General features: G+C 51.8%; 8 protein-coding genes across 8 annotated transcripts; 5 read left to right on the forward strand and 3 right to left on the reverse strand.

The window, feature by feature from the left end:
* Positions 1-401: 401 nt before the first annotated feature.
* On the reverse strand, positions 402-1,279 carry PG997_008218 (uncharacterized protein; the record flags this gene model as incomplete). The annotated part of the gene is made up of 3 exons (XM_066812533.1): positions 402-796; positions 864-977; positions 1,051-1,279. The coding sequence occupies 3 exons, from the start codon at positions 1,277-1,279 to the stop codon at positions 402-404; spliced, it is 738 nt and encodes a 245-aa protein (XP_066667875.1).
* Positions 1,280-1,933: 654 nt separating this feature from the next.
* On the reverse strand, positions 1,934-3,656 carry PG997_008219 (uncharacterized protein; the record flags this gene model as incomplete). The annotated part of the gene is made up of 5 exons (XM_066812534.1): positions 1,934-2,093; positions 2,159-2,628; positions 2,737-2,901; positions 2,929-3,531; positions 3,588-3,656. 5 exons carry the CDS (start codon positions 3,654-3,656, stop codon positions 1,934-1,936), a joined length of 1,467 nt encoding a protein of 488 aa, XP_066667876.1.
* Positions 3,657-6,263: 2,607 nt separating this feature from the next.
* PG997_008220 (uncharacterized protein) lies at positions 6,264-7,901 on the forward strand (the record flags this gene model as incomplete). Its single annotated transcript, XM_066812535.1, has 1 exon — positions 6,264-7,901. The coding sequence occupies one exon, from the start codon at positions 6,264-6,266 to the stop codon at positions 7,899-7,901; it is 1,638 nt and encodes a 545-aa protein (XP_066667877.1).
* A 771-nt stretch (positions 7,902-8,672) lies between these two features.
* Positions 8,673-9,110, forward strand: PG997_008221 (uncharacterized protein; the record flags this gene model as incomplete). Its single annotated transcript, XM_066812536.1, has 2 exons — positions 8,673-8,703; positions 8,797-9,110. The coding sequence occupies 2 exons, from the start codon at positions 8,673-8,675 to the stop codon at positions 9,108-9,110; spliced, it is 345 nt and encodes a 114-aa protein (XP_066667878.1).
* A 568-nt stretch (positions 9,111-9,678) lies between these two features.
* PG997_008222 (uncharacterized protein) lies at positions 9,679-10,488 on the forward strand (the record flags this gene model as incomplete). Its single annotated transcript, XM_066812537.1, has 1 exon — positions 9,679-10,488. The coding sequence occupies one exon, from the start codon at positions 9,679-9,681 to the stop codon at positions 10,486-10,488; it is 810 nt and encodes a 269-aa protein (XP_066667879.1).
* A 398-nt stretch (positions 10,489-10,886) lies between these two features.
* On the reverse strand, positions 10,887-11,363 carry PG997_008223 (uncharacterized protein; the record flags this gene model as incomplete). The annotated part of the gene is made up of 1 exon (XM_066812538.1): positions 10,887-11,363. The coding sequence occupies one exon, from the start codon at positions 11,361-11,363 to the stop codon at positions 10,887-10,889; it is 477 nt and encodes a 158-aa protein (XP_066667880.1).
* Positions 11,364-13,059: 1,696 nt separating this feature from the next.
* PG997_008224 (uncharacterized protein) lies at positions 13,060-14,721 on the forward strand (the record flags this gene model as incomplete). The annotated part of the gene is made up of 4 exons (XM_066812539.1): positions 13,060-13,525; positions 13,584-14,156; positions 14,208-14,527; positions 14,650-14,721. The coding sequence occupies 4 exons, from the start codon at positions 13,060-13,062 to the stop codon at positions 14,719-14,721; spliced, it is 1,431 nt and encodes a 476-aa protein (XP_066667881.1).
* A 264-nt stretch (positions 14,722-14,985) lies between these two features.
* On the forward strand, positions 14,986-15,204 carry PG997_008225 (uncharacterized protein; the record flags this gene model as incomplete). The annotated part of the gene is made up of 1 exon (XM_066812540.1): positions 14,986-15,204. One exon carries the CDS (start codon positions 14,986-14,988, stop codon positions 15,202-15,204), a length of 219 nt encoding a protein of 72 aa, XP_066667882.1.
* Positions 15,205-15,478: the final 274 nt, after the last annotated feature.

Raw genomic sequence — 15,478 nt, forward strand, 5'->3', positions numbered from 1 at the left:
GCAAGCGTTTAAAGTGGTTGTTAGTGCTCTTAGTGCTCCATAGTGGGGTCAGCACTTGCCCTCCCCTGAGCCCACCAACAGCCAAACAACCACTATCAAGCCCGTTGCCATTCTCAGCGACATAACCAACAACTATTTCTCGTACGTTCTAGTGCAAGTCGGATATAATCTTATTACCGGCAGATTTAATAATGAGTGTTGTCGTAGTGGAATTGGAAAGAGAGATTGTGTCAACTGGGGCAGCTATAATTATGCACGACGATCACTTACACTGGGCAAAGATAGGTAAGTATATATACTTAAGTATATGTATGTTTGTGTGTGTGTGTGTAAGAATATACAAGAAATAAGATTCCCATAGGCTGATAATCGACTGGCTCGTATTGTCATTGCGGCCAGTGTTATAGCACAGCTTCATCCGGCAAGTTGCCGCGCCACTTGTACGCCGAATTGCTATTCGCCCACTCCAGCAGCGCATCGTAGTCGACGCACTCGTGCTCCGACCCCTCACCGGGCCCCGCCTCCGTCTTGCCCTCCAGGGTCGTGTCCGCGGAGCACATGATGCCCTGGCGCAGGTAGTTGAAGCAGTGCGCCGTGTGGTGGGCCACCTCCTCGGTCAGGTTGACGCCGGCGTACCCCTGCTGCAGGTGCTCGGCCAGGTACGACAGGCAGTGCAGCTGGTGGAAGGCCGACATCATGTAGCCCGGCCCCTCGTTCTCGCGGTCGATGGCGACCGTGTAGGGGTCCGGCAGGTCGAAGCGGTCCGCGTCCTTGATCACCACGTAGCCTCGGCTGCCTGTAGATGCACGCACGCATGGGTCAGCGATTGGCCTACACTTGAATTGTATGAATGGATTACATACCGGAGCTCAGCTCGATCCAGTGGTTCAATGTGTGCAGCGTGTCGGATTCATTGAAGAACATGTCCCCGCGCATATACTTCGGATCGTCATGAAATGTGTAGATTTTTCGTGGAACTGGGAAGCGGCGTTAGCAGCAATAACTTCCCTCATTTCGAATAGAAGCAACGAAGAGATTGGAGAAACATACGTCGAGGCACCGGTGATCTCCTGATAGTATCTCTCGCTGGGAAGGGAGGAAAGAATAGCAACACGACGATTGTGCCCGCCATCGCCAGATCGAGAAGCAGGCGCCACCACCAGGTTGCCGTCCTTCGTGAACTGTGGGGTTTCGGAGAGGCGCCGCCATGGTTACCGAATTCCGATTGAGGTAGAAATGCCTGCTCCTCTTCGCCACGCTCTTGCTTGCCCGATTCCATCGTATAGAATTGCTGACTCGCGGTGCGATCACAATCCCGTAGGGAACACTTGAATTGAATACATTTGAGGGAAGGAACTCCTTGCCGTCTTGCGGACAGAGGGAGAGAGCCTAGAGGCCTTAAAGATAACCATCTCGGTGTTGAACTGCCGAGCCTGAAGAGGCTAGCGTGATCGAGATATATTGGCCTGTCACAACCGGAGCTGGGGGTTGAAGATTCAGGTCCCACAAATGCTCGGGGCTTCCCGTTTTGGCTGTTTCATTCTTGGCGACGACGAGGTAGCTTTTCAAACCAGAAACCCTCCATAAAGCGTTCTATTTTACTTGAACTCAGACAAACAATCAACACATCTTAATAATCTTGAACTTTGAGAGAGGAGGGACAGTATATGAATATGGTTTGCAGCGAAATATGGCTGGCGTGAGGAGAGAATGGGAAAAGGGGGCACATGAGTGTTGAATTCATGCCAGCCGGCATTATAAAAAATAGAACAGAACACTAACCAGAGCAAACTTTCAGGGCAAACATATACATCCGCACTCGTGGACATTTTTCTTGACCATGGTATTGAACGAGTAAAAGACAAGTTTGAAATATCGTACTACACCACGACAAAAGTGCTATACTGGGTGGCGTGACTTCACACATACACGCTCAGTGCGAAACAGGAGTCAAGTGAACATGTAGGGCCGGTTTCTCCCAGAGAAAATAAACACCCTGTCTGTCAAGCCAGTCTTTTGAGTCATCCGCCAAATGCAGATCAAAGTTGAAAATGATCTTGGCCAATATGAGGCGCATTTCCGCATACGCAAGACTATAAACACATCAGTAATCTGTTTTCTCCGAATTCTCCATTCAGACCTCGGATACAGCACTCACTTCTTCCCAATACAGTTTCGTGGCCCAGTGCTGAAGGGCTGCATAGCTTCGAGCAGGTCGTCCTGGTAGCGTGGGTCGTCATTGTCGAGGAACCGTTCTGGGTGAAACTCCCAAGTGTCTGCCCAGAATCGCTCGTCGTGGTTGATGGCCCATTGCCAAACGCCGACGATGGTGCCTTCTGGCACGAAGTTGCCCGCCACCGCTGCGCCTCCTTTTGGCACCACCCGGGGAAGGCCAATCGCGACGGGCGGGTACATGCGAAGACATTCATTCAGGCATGCCAACATGTATGAGAGGCAGCTGACGGAGCTCAGAGTAATTTTATTGTCCCTCTCGAAAGAGGAACGTACCTCTCTAGCCAGGATGGCTAGTTTGTCTCTGTTTCTGGCGAGAAGGAAGACCGCCCCTGACAACAGTGTCGCCGTGGTTTCTGAGCCCGCAACGATTAGTGTTGCGGCAGCGGCTGATATCTGTTCAAAAGACTTTTGCCAAAGGCGTTAGTGCATGGCCGCTGCTATGAGTTGGTTCTAGTCAGGGGAAGTAAGGTTGTACAGGGATATCCACACAGGGTTGCTTACCAAGCTACCTTGTTTCCTCAGTAACCCTTGGATTAGATCTGATCGCCCGGCATCCAACTGGATCCTCTGCATGAGCTTCGCGTTTACCTGTTTCTTGTGCTCACTGCGAGATCCCCATATGCCGCTTTTGACTATCCAAGTAGCAAGCTGGATTCCCCCAAGATCCTATAAGGCCTGGATGTAGCTGCCGACCTTGACAGTGCGAGTGATGGTTCTGACCCAGGGGTGATAACTGCTACTTTCGAGACATCCAAACGAGCTTCCAAACCCGAGGTCGCCAATAATGTCGAAGGTCGTCCAATTGAGCCACTCGCGCATATTGAGAGCCTTACCACCGTCGCCACCATGCTGTCGTAGGCGCTGGATGAGCAAGTCGACGTACGATCCGATGATAGGTTCCTGGCCTCGCATGCTCCGGTCAGAGAATCCATGGGAGAGCTGTCGGCGGAGGAACGCGTGGTCATGGCGCGGCGCTGACATAATGGACCCTGAACTCTTTCTTCTTATCGGTCGATAGAATCCGAGGTACTTTGAGAACTCTTTCTGGCCTTGTTGGCGGTGACCATAGATATCGGTCCAGGCCTGCAGCTCGCAGAAAGCCAGTTCGTTGGGAGAGATGCGGACCACTGAGCCATATTTAACATGCATATTGGCGACATGGAAAGGAAGCCTGCCAGTCACGAGGTATACTGTTCGAGGGATGATCGAGATCCGGTGTGACAAAGGTCCAGGGAATGATGCCAGAGGATGGAAAAGTCCGTTGTAAACGGATATACAAATAGCGTAAAGGACAAGCTAGTTGGTCGAAACGTATTAGTTAATGAAGCTTTTATTAATGGCTTATATCTTACTAGGACTATGGCTAATAAAGCCAACTGCGTGTAGTTGAGGTAGTGTTGTTTATCAGTACCTGGGGACATAGAGACCGCCGTATCTGCCATATTTTCTTAGTCAAGTAAATGGAGAATCGTCAACGCGAAAGTATAATGGTATTTCATAAGCAAGAGCAGCTGGTAAAGGGGGCACTGCCCTTATATACGTGCTCCTCGGTTTCATAGGTGACGTCTGTAATTTGATCGGTAGAAGAAATCTGGCAGGGTAGGACTTTTGGTCAAAATCTCCGTCGGGGTTTGGTGTCCTTGATGGCCCGGCAGTAAAAGCCCCGGAACACATCAACACTGGACCGTGTTAATTTGATTAGCATACCAGTCCATTACCACAAGTGAAATGAACAACCCTTTACTTCGAGGTAAGCACAGACATACTGGTGAACTAATATAAGTATCCGAAATATAGCAAGCCACCTAGCTGGCATATTGTACACCCTAGATAGTCGATAGTTCATCGAGAGGCCCCCTGAAACCCATCGAGTAAAGCAAAGCGATTTGAATATGTGTGGTTAAAAGTAGACAGACAGAGGATGGTTTGCCCTGCGTGGCTGTGTAACCTTAGCAGCCAGCCAAACCTCCGAGTATAGTACGTGAGATTATGTGACCTGTTGGGCGGTACAGTCATCCTGCAGCATATCCCTTCCTTATCTTTGAACTGGGAAGGGTGCATGGACTCTTGGGTTCGTTACCAATACTTACGCTGACCTGGCATTGAATCCAAGCCAAAAGACAAGGGATAAGTGTTGCATGGAGGAAGTTCTTGGGGTCAAGCTGTATTTGCTTCTACTTTTCTTCAGCTCGTAAAGCTATTAGGTCAGGTAAAGCGTCACCAAGATCGTGTGTAGCGTGATCTGAAGGGTTTGGTCCCCAAAGCCAGCACATATCCCTTTGCCATCGATCTCATAATTCTGTCCGCAACAGCCTTGCCTTTCGCCTCTCATTCCATCTCAATATTGGCTAGTTACCAGCCATATGAAAGACGTATAGACAGCCCGCTGCAATATCATGATGTAGCCCACGCCAGGAATGGACGACCGTTTCGCTTCTGGGTATGGAGTAAGTTTGCTACGTTTTGTCTTCTTCCTCTCCTATTTACTCCTAGCATGGTGGCTGTGCTATGGGGTCGCATCATCGGTGGTGACAAGCATCTTTGGTTGTTTTAATAAATCATGGCTCCCCTCGTGTTGGGACTTTGTGGTTGGGCCGCGTTCCACGCCCAGCAACACTTCAGCAAGCACCAAAGCGTCCCTCTGCGCCTTTTCACCAACTGCACTTCTGTGACAGCATTCTTCCTTAAGTGTAAATCACCGACACTAGCCCAGCTTTTGACGTCATCCTTCACATCTAATTCCAAGGCGTCATGGACACGTCCGACCTGGAGCCGGACACCCTTTCCCTTCCGTGTGCCGTTGGCTCGCTCTTCGTCGGCTGTACATGTACAGTATCGCCAGGAATTTCGATCTTCTGTGGGGCGCCACGGTTTCCGGTATCCGTTTCGATTTTGTATAGAATGGACCGGAATCCATCTATTTTACATCTGATATCAAGATTCAAACTGGACCCAGCGGAGGTGGAGCATATGTATTTGCGAGCCAAATGCATCGTCTCAGAGATACTATCGATCTCACTTCTTGGCATGAGATTGTGGGTTTTTTTTTTGGTTTTTTTGGCAGGGGTTGAGAGCTACATGGTGGTTGTGTCTGGGCATTAGTTCAGTCACTCTCGTGTCCGGTTTTGGTGAGAAGTCCTTAAGGCTTCGAGGAAATGCGCAACGTTCACTAGCCTAGAAGAAGTCGGATCCGACGCAGAGGCAGCAAAAAAAAGAAAGAAAGAAAAAGAAGAACGGAGCTTGATGCAGTTGGACGGAACAAACATCAGGGATCAGGGATAGCAACCCGATGGGACGGTGTCTCCTATAACGACACTTCATGGCATAATCGTCGAATTATTAAGCGCCTTATAAAGCACCTTATGATGACCTTATTAAGCACCCAAAAGAGGGCCGATGTAACTGCAATGTGACTCGCTGTCCAAGCAGCATACAGGAGCGGCCAAACGTTTTGCCTCGTCTTGTGCTTGTACTATCATCGTAGGCCTATGCAAAAACAAGGGTCATGCCTGGTTGCTTTCTGGCTTGGGTAAATGTTTGCAAGTACCGCGTGAAACACGGGTGTGATGTACGGCAAGACAGCAACTGCGTGGTAAATGTTTTTCCCAAACCTGCTTATGCTTTCTGCAGTGAGCATAGTCGCACGGCCCCTGACTCGCGTTGCTTCCTTATACAGATATGGCGCATTTGTGGACATGCCCCGATCCACTTGCGGGTAGGGGTTGCAGAAGACGTGGAGCCGGACTGCCCCCATGATTCACTACCGGCATATGAAACTAAGAAACATGCAACCGATACCGAGGTCCTGAGATTCGTGATGCAGCGTTGTATCGTGCGAGGAAACCTCCGATGTTCATCCCAACATAGCCTCGGAGGCTGGAGCCCTTTTGAGTTTGATCCAGGACGACGATCTACATAAAAGCCCGGTAAGTCGACAGGAGTTGGGACAATAAGTTAAGCTTTTCTAATCCTATCACCTCACCCGTCCGTCCCCGTTGGTCCATCCGTTCTGCCAAAGTTCGTCCAAAATGAGACTTTCCGGGACCCGAGTAGCTGGCGCCATCGCGGCCGCCGCCATATCTGCCAATGGACAAGCTCTGGCAACACCGGCAGGTTTGGACGACACGGAGCAATTCACGCAAGCATGCCAAGCTTTTGCCCAAAAGGTGCAGATCCCCAACAGCACCTTTGTCGCCGCAGATTTCATCCCGGCTGGCACCACGCTGCAATTCCCAAATGTCGACCCTTCCTGCAGCAGGCCCTCGCAGCTCGTGTCGGTGCCCTTGTGCCGAGTCCAGGCCAACATCACCACTTCGAGCACCTCCGGCCTCCATTTCGAAGCGTGGTTGCCCCAGAACTGGACCGGCCGGTTCCTGAGCACCGGCAACGGCGGCCTCGGCGGCTGCGTCCAGTATGACGACGTGGAGTGGACGGCCTCGCTGGGCTTCGCCGCCGTCGCCACCAACAACGGCCACGACGGCATGTCCGGCTTGCCCCTCTACCAGAAGCCTGAGGTCGTCGAGGACTTCGCCTTCCGCGCCGTGCAGACCGGCGTCGTCGTCGGCAAGGACGTGTCCAAGGCCTTCTACGGCAAACCGCACACCAAGAGCTACTACCTCGGCTGCTCCACCGGCGGCCGCCAGGGCATGAAGATGGTGCAGGACTTCCCCGACCTGTTCGACGGCGTCTCCGCCGGCGCGCCCGCCATGAACTTCAACAACCTCAACACCTGGAGCGCCCACTTCCTGACGCTGACGGGCTCCAACACGAGCGACACCTTCGTGAGCGAGGACCTGTGGGGCGTCGTGCACAAGGACATGCTGAGCCAGTGCGACGCGCTTGACGGCAATGTCGACGGGATCCTCGAGGCGCCCGACCTGTGCCGCTACAAGGCCGACAAGCTCCTCTGCGACAACGGAGCCCCGGCCGGCGCCTGCCTGACGGCGAAGCAAGTCAACACGGTCAACGAGATCTTCAGCGACATGAAGGCGCCCAACGGCACAGTGCTGTACCCGCGGATGCAGCCGGGCAGCGAGGCGGCGGGCGCCTTCGCTTCGTACTACAACGGGCAGGTGAGCGACAAGTCGGACTGGATCAAGTACGTGGTGATGTCGGACCCGAACTTCGACCTGACCAAGTTCACGCCGGACCTGTGGGCCATCTCGGACGCGCTGAACCCGTTCGACATCGCGACCAACAAGGCCGACATCTCGGCGTTCCGCGACCGCGGCGGCAAGCTGCTCCACTACCACGGCACCATGGACGGCATCATCAGCAGCGACAACTCGCCGCGCTACTACGAAAGCGTGCGCGCCGCGCTCAAGCAGGAGCCCGCCGAGCTCGACGCCTGGTACCGCTTCTTCCGCATCTCGGGCATGGGCCACTGCAGCGGCGGGCCGGGCGCCCACTTCATCGGCAACCAGAAGAAGCAGCTCGCGAACCCGGACCAGCCCGACCAGAGCGTCCTCATGGACATGGTGCGCTGGGTCGAGGAGGACAAGGCGCCCGAATTCCTCCTCGGCACCGCCCTTGCCAACAACACTCAGGGCGGTGAGGTCGTCTTTACGCGGCGGCACTGCAGGTGGCCTACCATGAACAAGTTCATGGGCGGCGACGCGAATAGTGCCGACTCGTGGTCTTGTGTGGCTTATAACGCTACCACATAAACAGACCAACCAATAGGTTACGGGTTGGGGCTCACGTTTTACGACTGTGGCCTATTATCTTCGAAATCTAAAATCTGAAAGGAGCAGATGTTAGTAAGGCTATGTTTTTGTAAAAAAAAAAAAAAAATTATATATAATCATTATTTTCTTTAGATGCAGCATTAAGCCAGAAAATTCAACACACATGAAAGAAATCTAGCCACAGCGTTCCACGAAACCTGATAAGAAATTGTGTCTGGTGTGTCCCTTTTAACGGCTTACGTATCTTCCCAACGAAATAGCTTGACGGTTCAACAGTTCTATGCTCCGACTTTGAGCGGTATCCGGCAGCTCATCAGTGACCAAAAGATGGAGATCAAAGAGAAATATAACAAGGAGCCAAAGGTAAGAGAACAATATTACCCCCCCTAGAACCACCAAACCGCTTGGCTGACTTTCTTGTCAGAAAATCCTCCTCGTCGGTGGGTTAGGCTCCTCCAGGTACATCTACAACAGGCTACAGGAACAGCATCGATCTTTAAATTTTCATCTCTTACACATTGATGACCTAGATGGTCCATCGTGGCTCGGGGAGCGGTCATATCCGTACTTCGCAATAGGTTTTCCAGCAAAGAGTTTGCCGGCTCCCAGGACCCCTATAAACGAAAACAGACTCTGCTCCAAATGCCTGGGATCTCTGCGCGGGTCTCGCGATTAAACTACGAGGTAGAGAGCGGAATAGCGGTCTTCAGGGCCTTTCCGCCCGTAGATGCTTCCGGGGACAGAATAACGATGGACGTCGATGGCACCAAGCTGGCCTGGCGTATGCGAACCTCAAACAGGCGAGGACGCAAATTTTATGCGTTGCGCAATGAATTCGCCATCAACTGACATAGCGAAAAGCAGGGAGACACAGTTCATGACAGGAACCCGGTTACTCATAGCTTCACGGAGTTCGTCAGGGACGCAACCGCGACCAAGACAAACTTCAGAGTCTTGATGAGCGACACAGCCGAGGCATCCATCAGGCGAGACCGGACGGTTAAGCAGCTATGCGTAATCGGATGCGAATACGAAGTGCCGTGGGAAGAGATGTATGCCATTGCTCCAGGCGCCCGCGTGGTAGACGACATCAGCCTCACGATGAGGTTTCAGGGGGAACCAGAGTGGAGCGTAAGGGTCGGACTCAACACGGTAGAGCACGACGTCAATGTCCAGTACACGAACTGAGGCATTATTCATCACATCTCAAATTTATGTATTATTAAGCTGTCAGCCAAGCTCACGGCACCTTGGCAATTCCCTCCAATCATATATCTGAAGGGAAGGGGGGTTTATGGGATCAAAAAACCAGGCGGCGTTAGCTTATAAATACGCAGTCATGAGATTATGACTGTGAGTGATACAAACTTCCATATTCGCTCGAGCTCCTTTCCAGCATTTCTCATGGGAAATTCTTACAATGAATCAATGGCGTAAGATTTTGATGCTGCTTTGCTTCGTAATCGTTCCGGGGCACAGTAAGCCCGCCAAACTCTGTTAGCGCCTGAGGATTCTCGAATCGCCCCGAAAAGGCCGAACAGTCAATCGGCACGGAGGAATAGGGTAATCGGCGCGGACGAACTCATGAATAATGCATTGAACATCCGGACATCAGTACGTTACCGGATAACAATATATCTATATGAGGGTACTTGTATATGAGTCTTATTATAAGTTAAGATATGTAGACAACCAGCAATAATCAATGACGCTCGAACCCCCAATCCATAATCAAATACTCACTTGCACTCATACCATGCCTCACTCGACTGTATCAGTTGACCAGCCACGGTCGTATCGGGCTGACAACACTGCCAAATACCCCAAAAGAGCCCCTAAGCAACATGGGGAAATACGACGACTATACGATGAAACAAAGCTCCGATACGACCAATCCAGCTGGTCCTCTTCGATACAAACACTCCTGAGCGGCAAGAATCGACCAGTTGTGTCCAATATTGTGTCATTAGGACTAGGCAGTCTCTACGAGAAGTCTAGAGACCAGCCACGGCGTTTGAAACAGCTGGCTATGTTGCTAGGCATAGCCGACTATCTGCGGTCCACAGGCACACCCGAGATCATTGTTTACGCACAGGACCCCAATTTCACAAAGGCAGACGAGACCCTTCTCCGCAGCCTGGGCGTCCAGGTGCTGAAGACGTCATCGCCGTCGGACCTGGGCGAGGCGGGGCGCGTCATCGACGAAAGGACATTGGTGTATATCCCCTTTCTCACGGTAGCGGCGTACGAGCTCCTGCTAAGGACGTGTGCTATGGACCTGCTGGTTGGCGACGACTTCAATGTGTTGCGCTCGAAATGGGAGAAACGTACGGCCGAGCACAAACAAGTGGAGCTGCTGATGAAATCGGGTGTCTCTCGGTACCAGAGACGCAGTATCAACGGTGATGGCTTTTGGGGAGAGGGTGACAGGCATTTCCCGATGGCTTTGTATTATAGACCAGCCCACAGTGTGAGGGGACAGGCAGGGACTCAGAAGAAAGCCAGCAGAAGTCAGTTTGATCAAGATACTCGACTAAGGGACGGAACACTTCATACCAGATTATAAATGTGAAACAAGAGAGCGTTACGATTCAGATATCAGGATGACTCAGTTGCAAGGGTTTGTATCAGAAATATATTCAGTCTACTAAGAAACAGAGGGGAGACGTAAAGAGACTTCACTGTAGCTAAAAGTATTTCTATTCTCACATATGTTTCCGAGGAAAATTTGTTAATAAAGCCAACATCTTTCTTATATCTTTTGCTTTTTACATTGATATTGAAGCTACCATGCGCACTCCGCGCCATCGAGAAACAAAAGGTACGCAATGTATAGTTATTGCCTTACCTGAAAACAAAACACGAAAAACAACGCGTTGCGAGCTACGAATCAGCCTGAAGAAGAACCTCGAGGTTGACGGATCAGGGACCCAGGTAGTACTCTGGTGGTATAGCGGCTACTGTCTAGCCACTACCAAGAATTCCGAGCGCCAGACTCTGCGGGTTATTGCCCGCTTGGTCACGTCTTTGTGATTGGTCTCGGCTGGATCGTCCTCGGATGCGGTTATTTTGTGGTGTGCAGCCAGCCTGGTAGATTCTCCAGATCATCCACCCAATCACGGCGAGGATGAAAGCGCCAAAAAGCGCGATGAGAACGATGGAGGCGATTCTCCACCCCCTAAGGGAATCGCAGGAGCAGTGGTTGTTGCGAGCGGTCCCGCCTCCGCTGCTGCTTCCGCCGCCGCCGCCTCTAGCACCACCACCGCCTCTACCACCACCGTTGCCGCCGCCGCCACCTCCGCCACCTCCTCTGCCCCCTCCACCGCCTCCGCCTTTGTGAATCTCAGCAATGACAGCAGATAAGTAGTCCGAGCCATCCCCGATGGTATTCTCATCGAACACCGCCGGGTAGACGACATAAGCCTGTTGAGTTTGCGACATGTTGGTTGGTAGGTCTGGTTATGAGCGAGTCGATTGAGCGATTCGATCAAGTGTGTTGATCGAGGTGTCGATGAAGATAACACTTGTGGATGGGTGGAAAGCATTCTGCCAAGCCGGACAATGTGTGCAGTTATATACCAGCTCCGAAGATCCCAAGACCCCTTAACATTGCTATTGTCTCGAAAACTCCCATTGATTGTTGTATCGATACATATCAATAATTGTGTTGATTACAGTTTGTCTGTTAATCTTGCCTTTGTTCATCTGCTTACTCTCGGGGGTCACACAAAGACTTTGTTTACAGCACGCAAGAGGGCGTCTCGACAAAGTCCATTGTCTAGACACAAGAGGATGACACAACACATACAGCCCGACTGGAGACAAGTGCCTCAATCTATTCCATATGCTGAAAGTTTGGTCACATTCCCGCCTGGACATCAGCTAGACATCCCGAAAGAAACGATGCCTTACCTCGAGGGGCTTGCTGTGTCAAGGATGACATACATTGTCAGAAAAGCGATAAACATAATAGCCAAGCGAGTAACAATGGGCGACTGCTTGTTTTCTTCGCAAGAAGGGTGTCGGAAGAGTCGGTACTGGCCACGGTAGACACACATGATCCAATAACCCATTGCCAGTGGTCCAGGAGCTGCGATGTTCTAATTTCGCAAATCTCTGCTAATGTTACGTATGCTTATCGTCGCGAAAGAACAACTGCTACAAGGAACAAAAAAAAGGACGAATGTTATCTTCATATTAGATGCTCTACACGTACGCATGTCTTTTGGGTTGCTTGTTGCCAGCAAGCCGAGGGCATGGGGATGGGAACCCATATGCTACAAAGAAGAACCTGAAGCGAAGACTTACAGAGGCGGTAATAAACGCTGTCTCCGGTGAAACACATGTGAAAAGTGTAGTCAAGTAAGACGAGTACGAACATCGAGGTGTGCTATTCATGATAGTCGGGTCTCGGACGAGGGGCGGCAGAGATTGAAGCGTTAAAGATTCGAGTTCCAGGCTGCTGGACTTTTGGACTCTGGAGTCGCTTCCGGTCGAACTAACCTTAACCGTTTGACCACCCACTGTGAAATTGGCTCCAGCTCGCTGGCTCCATCTCCAGTCGCATCGATTTTCCTCCATACCTGACCTGCCCGGTTCTCAACTTTGGTCTTTAAAAGCCCTGGATGTAGATTGATCCAAAGGCAATTGCCGTCTGCTCTCGACATTGCATTGCACTGCATTGGTCTCACATCAATCCCCCATTGATTAATCGATTGACCGATTGATGGATGAATCGCACGTGATCACATCGCCTCATCACTTCGCATTGCTTTGTCCTCAGTCCGATCGATTAATTGGATTGATTGCAAGGCCCCCAACGTGGTTTAGGCCCCTGCTACTTACTACTTTAGGTACCGTGCCGAAGCGCGTCTAGGGTCGTCGCATCCGCATTTGATTTGGTGGTGCAGTTGCTGGTGCTGGTGCTGGTGCTTAGCAGCAGGTGCTTGCTTAGCAGATTCTTGGTGTGCAGGGTGCTGCCCGTTGCTGGTGCGCTGGTGCTGGGGAAAAATCCAATTACAACTTCCCCTCCTCCATTATCTCTGCGGTTTTCTTACTTGTACGACGCGTGGGACAAGACATACATACACTTGAACACCTCACCAACCCATCATTCCAGCTCGACAACAAAGCCCAAATGGCTGACCAGGATCCTGCCGTCGGCAAACAGAGCCCAACTCCTTCCGAAACCGACCGCATAAAGCAAACTCCCTCTTCTGCACCTGAAGACCCCGATACCGCCGCGGCGCGCAAAGAGCTTCGCAACACGGCCATATCTGACAAGCCTGATCTTGCCCCATCTTCGGCTATGGCTTCCTCTGCTGCGCCCGACACTGCTGCTACAGACTCCGATGCTGCCACGGCACGAACAGACACGCCCGATCACGAGGGCAAAATGAAGGATCTGATTTCTTCTCCCAAGAAGAAGCGGGCGCACGACGAGGTCGACCAGAACAAAGACTCGGCCCAGGATGCAAATGGCGACGTCTCACCGCTAGGCGCCGACGCCCTCCCCAACAGAACCAACCGATCAGAGCCCGAGAAAAAGCGCCCACGCGACGTCTCCAGCGAGACGAAAGCTGCCCAACAGAGCAATGATGTACGTCAAGTTCTAATTTTTCTCTCCTCACAATCTTTCAATCAGATCAACCTTGTGCCCAGTGCCCTTAGTCGCAATCGAGACAGCTGCTGATAATAACCTTGAACAGTCCCAGGATGCCAAAGCCAGTGGAGATAAGACCACCAAGACCACCTCGAGCTCAGCCTTCAGCAGTTCCGGGCTTTCTGGCTTTGCCACCACAGCGTCCCCATTCCTCCCGTCATCAGGCGCCAAACCACTCACGTCCTTTGCCAGTCCTTCTGGCTCACTATCCCCCTTTGGCGCCGCAGCCACTACGAAGACGGATACCACCAAGTCGGTCTTCGGCAGCGGTAGCCTCTCTAATGGCGCTTCTCCATTCTCGGCGCTGGGTGGCGCTTCGAAAACGAGTGTGTTTGGCTCTGGCTCAAGTCTGAGTGGTGGTCTTACTGGGCTGGGCGGCTCCAAACTGACATCCTTTGGCCAGCCAGGCGGAGCTTTTAAGAGCAGCAAGCCTGCGAAGCCATTTGGAGCTCCGGAGAGCGACGCCGAGTCAGGCGATGAGGAAGCTGATGACGGCGATGACAACGCAGGGGACGAGCTTAAGGAGGAGAAGGAAGCTGACGATGATAAGAAGAAAGTCAAGCTGCAGAAAAGTAAGCTCACCACAATGCATCCTTTGCTAATTTGAGCTAACGTGACCGCAGCCAATATCGACGACGGCGAGGCTGGCGAGGTTACTGTCCTCCAGCTCCGTGCGAGGATCTACTTCCTGGACAAGTCTGCCACACCTGCTGCTTGGAAGGAGCGTGGCGCAGGCAATTTGAAGATCAATGTACCAGAGGCCTGTGTCGATTTGGATGATAACAACCTCCCCATCCCCGGTTCTTTTGATGCTTCCACTCTTGAAGATGCCGACAACAAGAACGTTCGCCTCATTATGCGCCAAGACTCTACTCACCGTTTGCTCCTCAACTCCGTCATCATACCTGCCATGAGCTTCCAAGAGAAGCCCACGAACAAGACGGTGTGTGCTGTTCACGGCAATCGAGGATAAGGGAGAGCCAGTCAGTATCCAGCTGAAGGTTAGTTCATCACCCATTAATCCCGGTACCTCATAAGTATAACTTCTTCTGACACGTCCTTTAGTTCAATCCTGCCAACGCCAAGAGCTTCCTGAACGAAGTGGGAAAGATTCAACGTGAACTCCAGTCGAACTAGGTGTCCGATGAGGGTCTACCTGTTGCTTTCCCTTTGCGAGATTCCATAATCACCACTAATAAGCCGACAAGTCCATCTCCTGAACAACTCGGCAGTGGACCCACCAGCCATACAGGCGGACGCGTGGATCGCCATCGCCAGGTTTCTTACGATTCGGGATACCAAACTCGGGAGTCTCAAGGGACACAGGATGAGCCCGAGGGAGAATATGAATTTCCTATTTCTGACCAGAGTAGTCCGTGTCATGGCTTGTCTCGACGCGATATGGCAACAGGAGAGGTCCGTGAGCCCGATTGTAGCGCTGCGGCGGCGGCGGCGGCGGCTCGGTCTCCGTTGCCAGACTATGACACCGGTGATGAGGGGGATATCAGCACCTTTGTCCCTGACACACGTACCACGACGGATCACGATATACCCAAGGTCGAGAAGGATGATGACCAGATCCGAACAGAAGAGACTGGATGTGTTTCGATGGACAGCTAAGTAGATGGCCAATTGCCGCACATCCAGTTGGGTGGTACCCTAATCATCATGGCGGGAGGGGGGCGGAATAGACGGAGTTCAAGGGCGGGTCAGCGAGCATTTGCATAAGATAGGGCTGTTTGATTTGGCATGCGTGGACGGACGGACTACTGCGACCAGAACGGGAGGGATTTGCTGGCATGCAGAAGAAACTTGGACATAGTTTTTAGTACGCCGCAACGGACTGGCAAATACCCCCTCCTCAGCGACTTCTTGTGTCTGCCTACCTGTTAGA

The sequence above is a fragment of the Apiospora hydei genome (assembly GCF_038363865.1).
Source record: "Apiospora hydei strain CBS 114990 chromosome Unknown utg000006l_segment0_segment0, whole genome shotgun sequence".
NCBI lineage: Eukaryota > Fungi > Ascomycota > Sordariomycetes > Amphisphaeriales > Apiosporaceae > Apiospora > Apiospora hydei.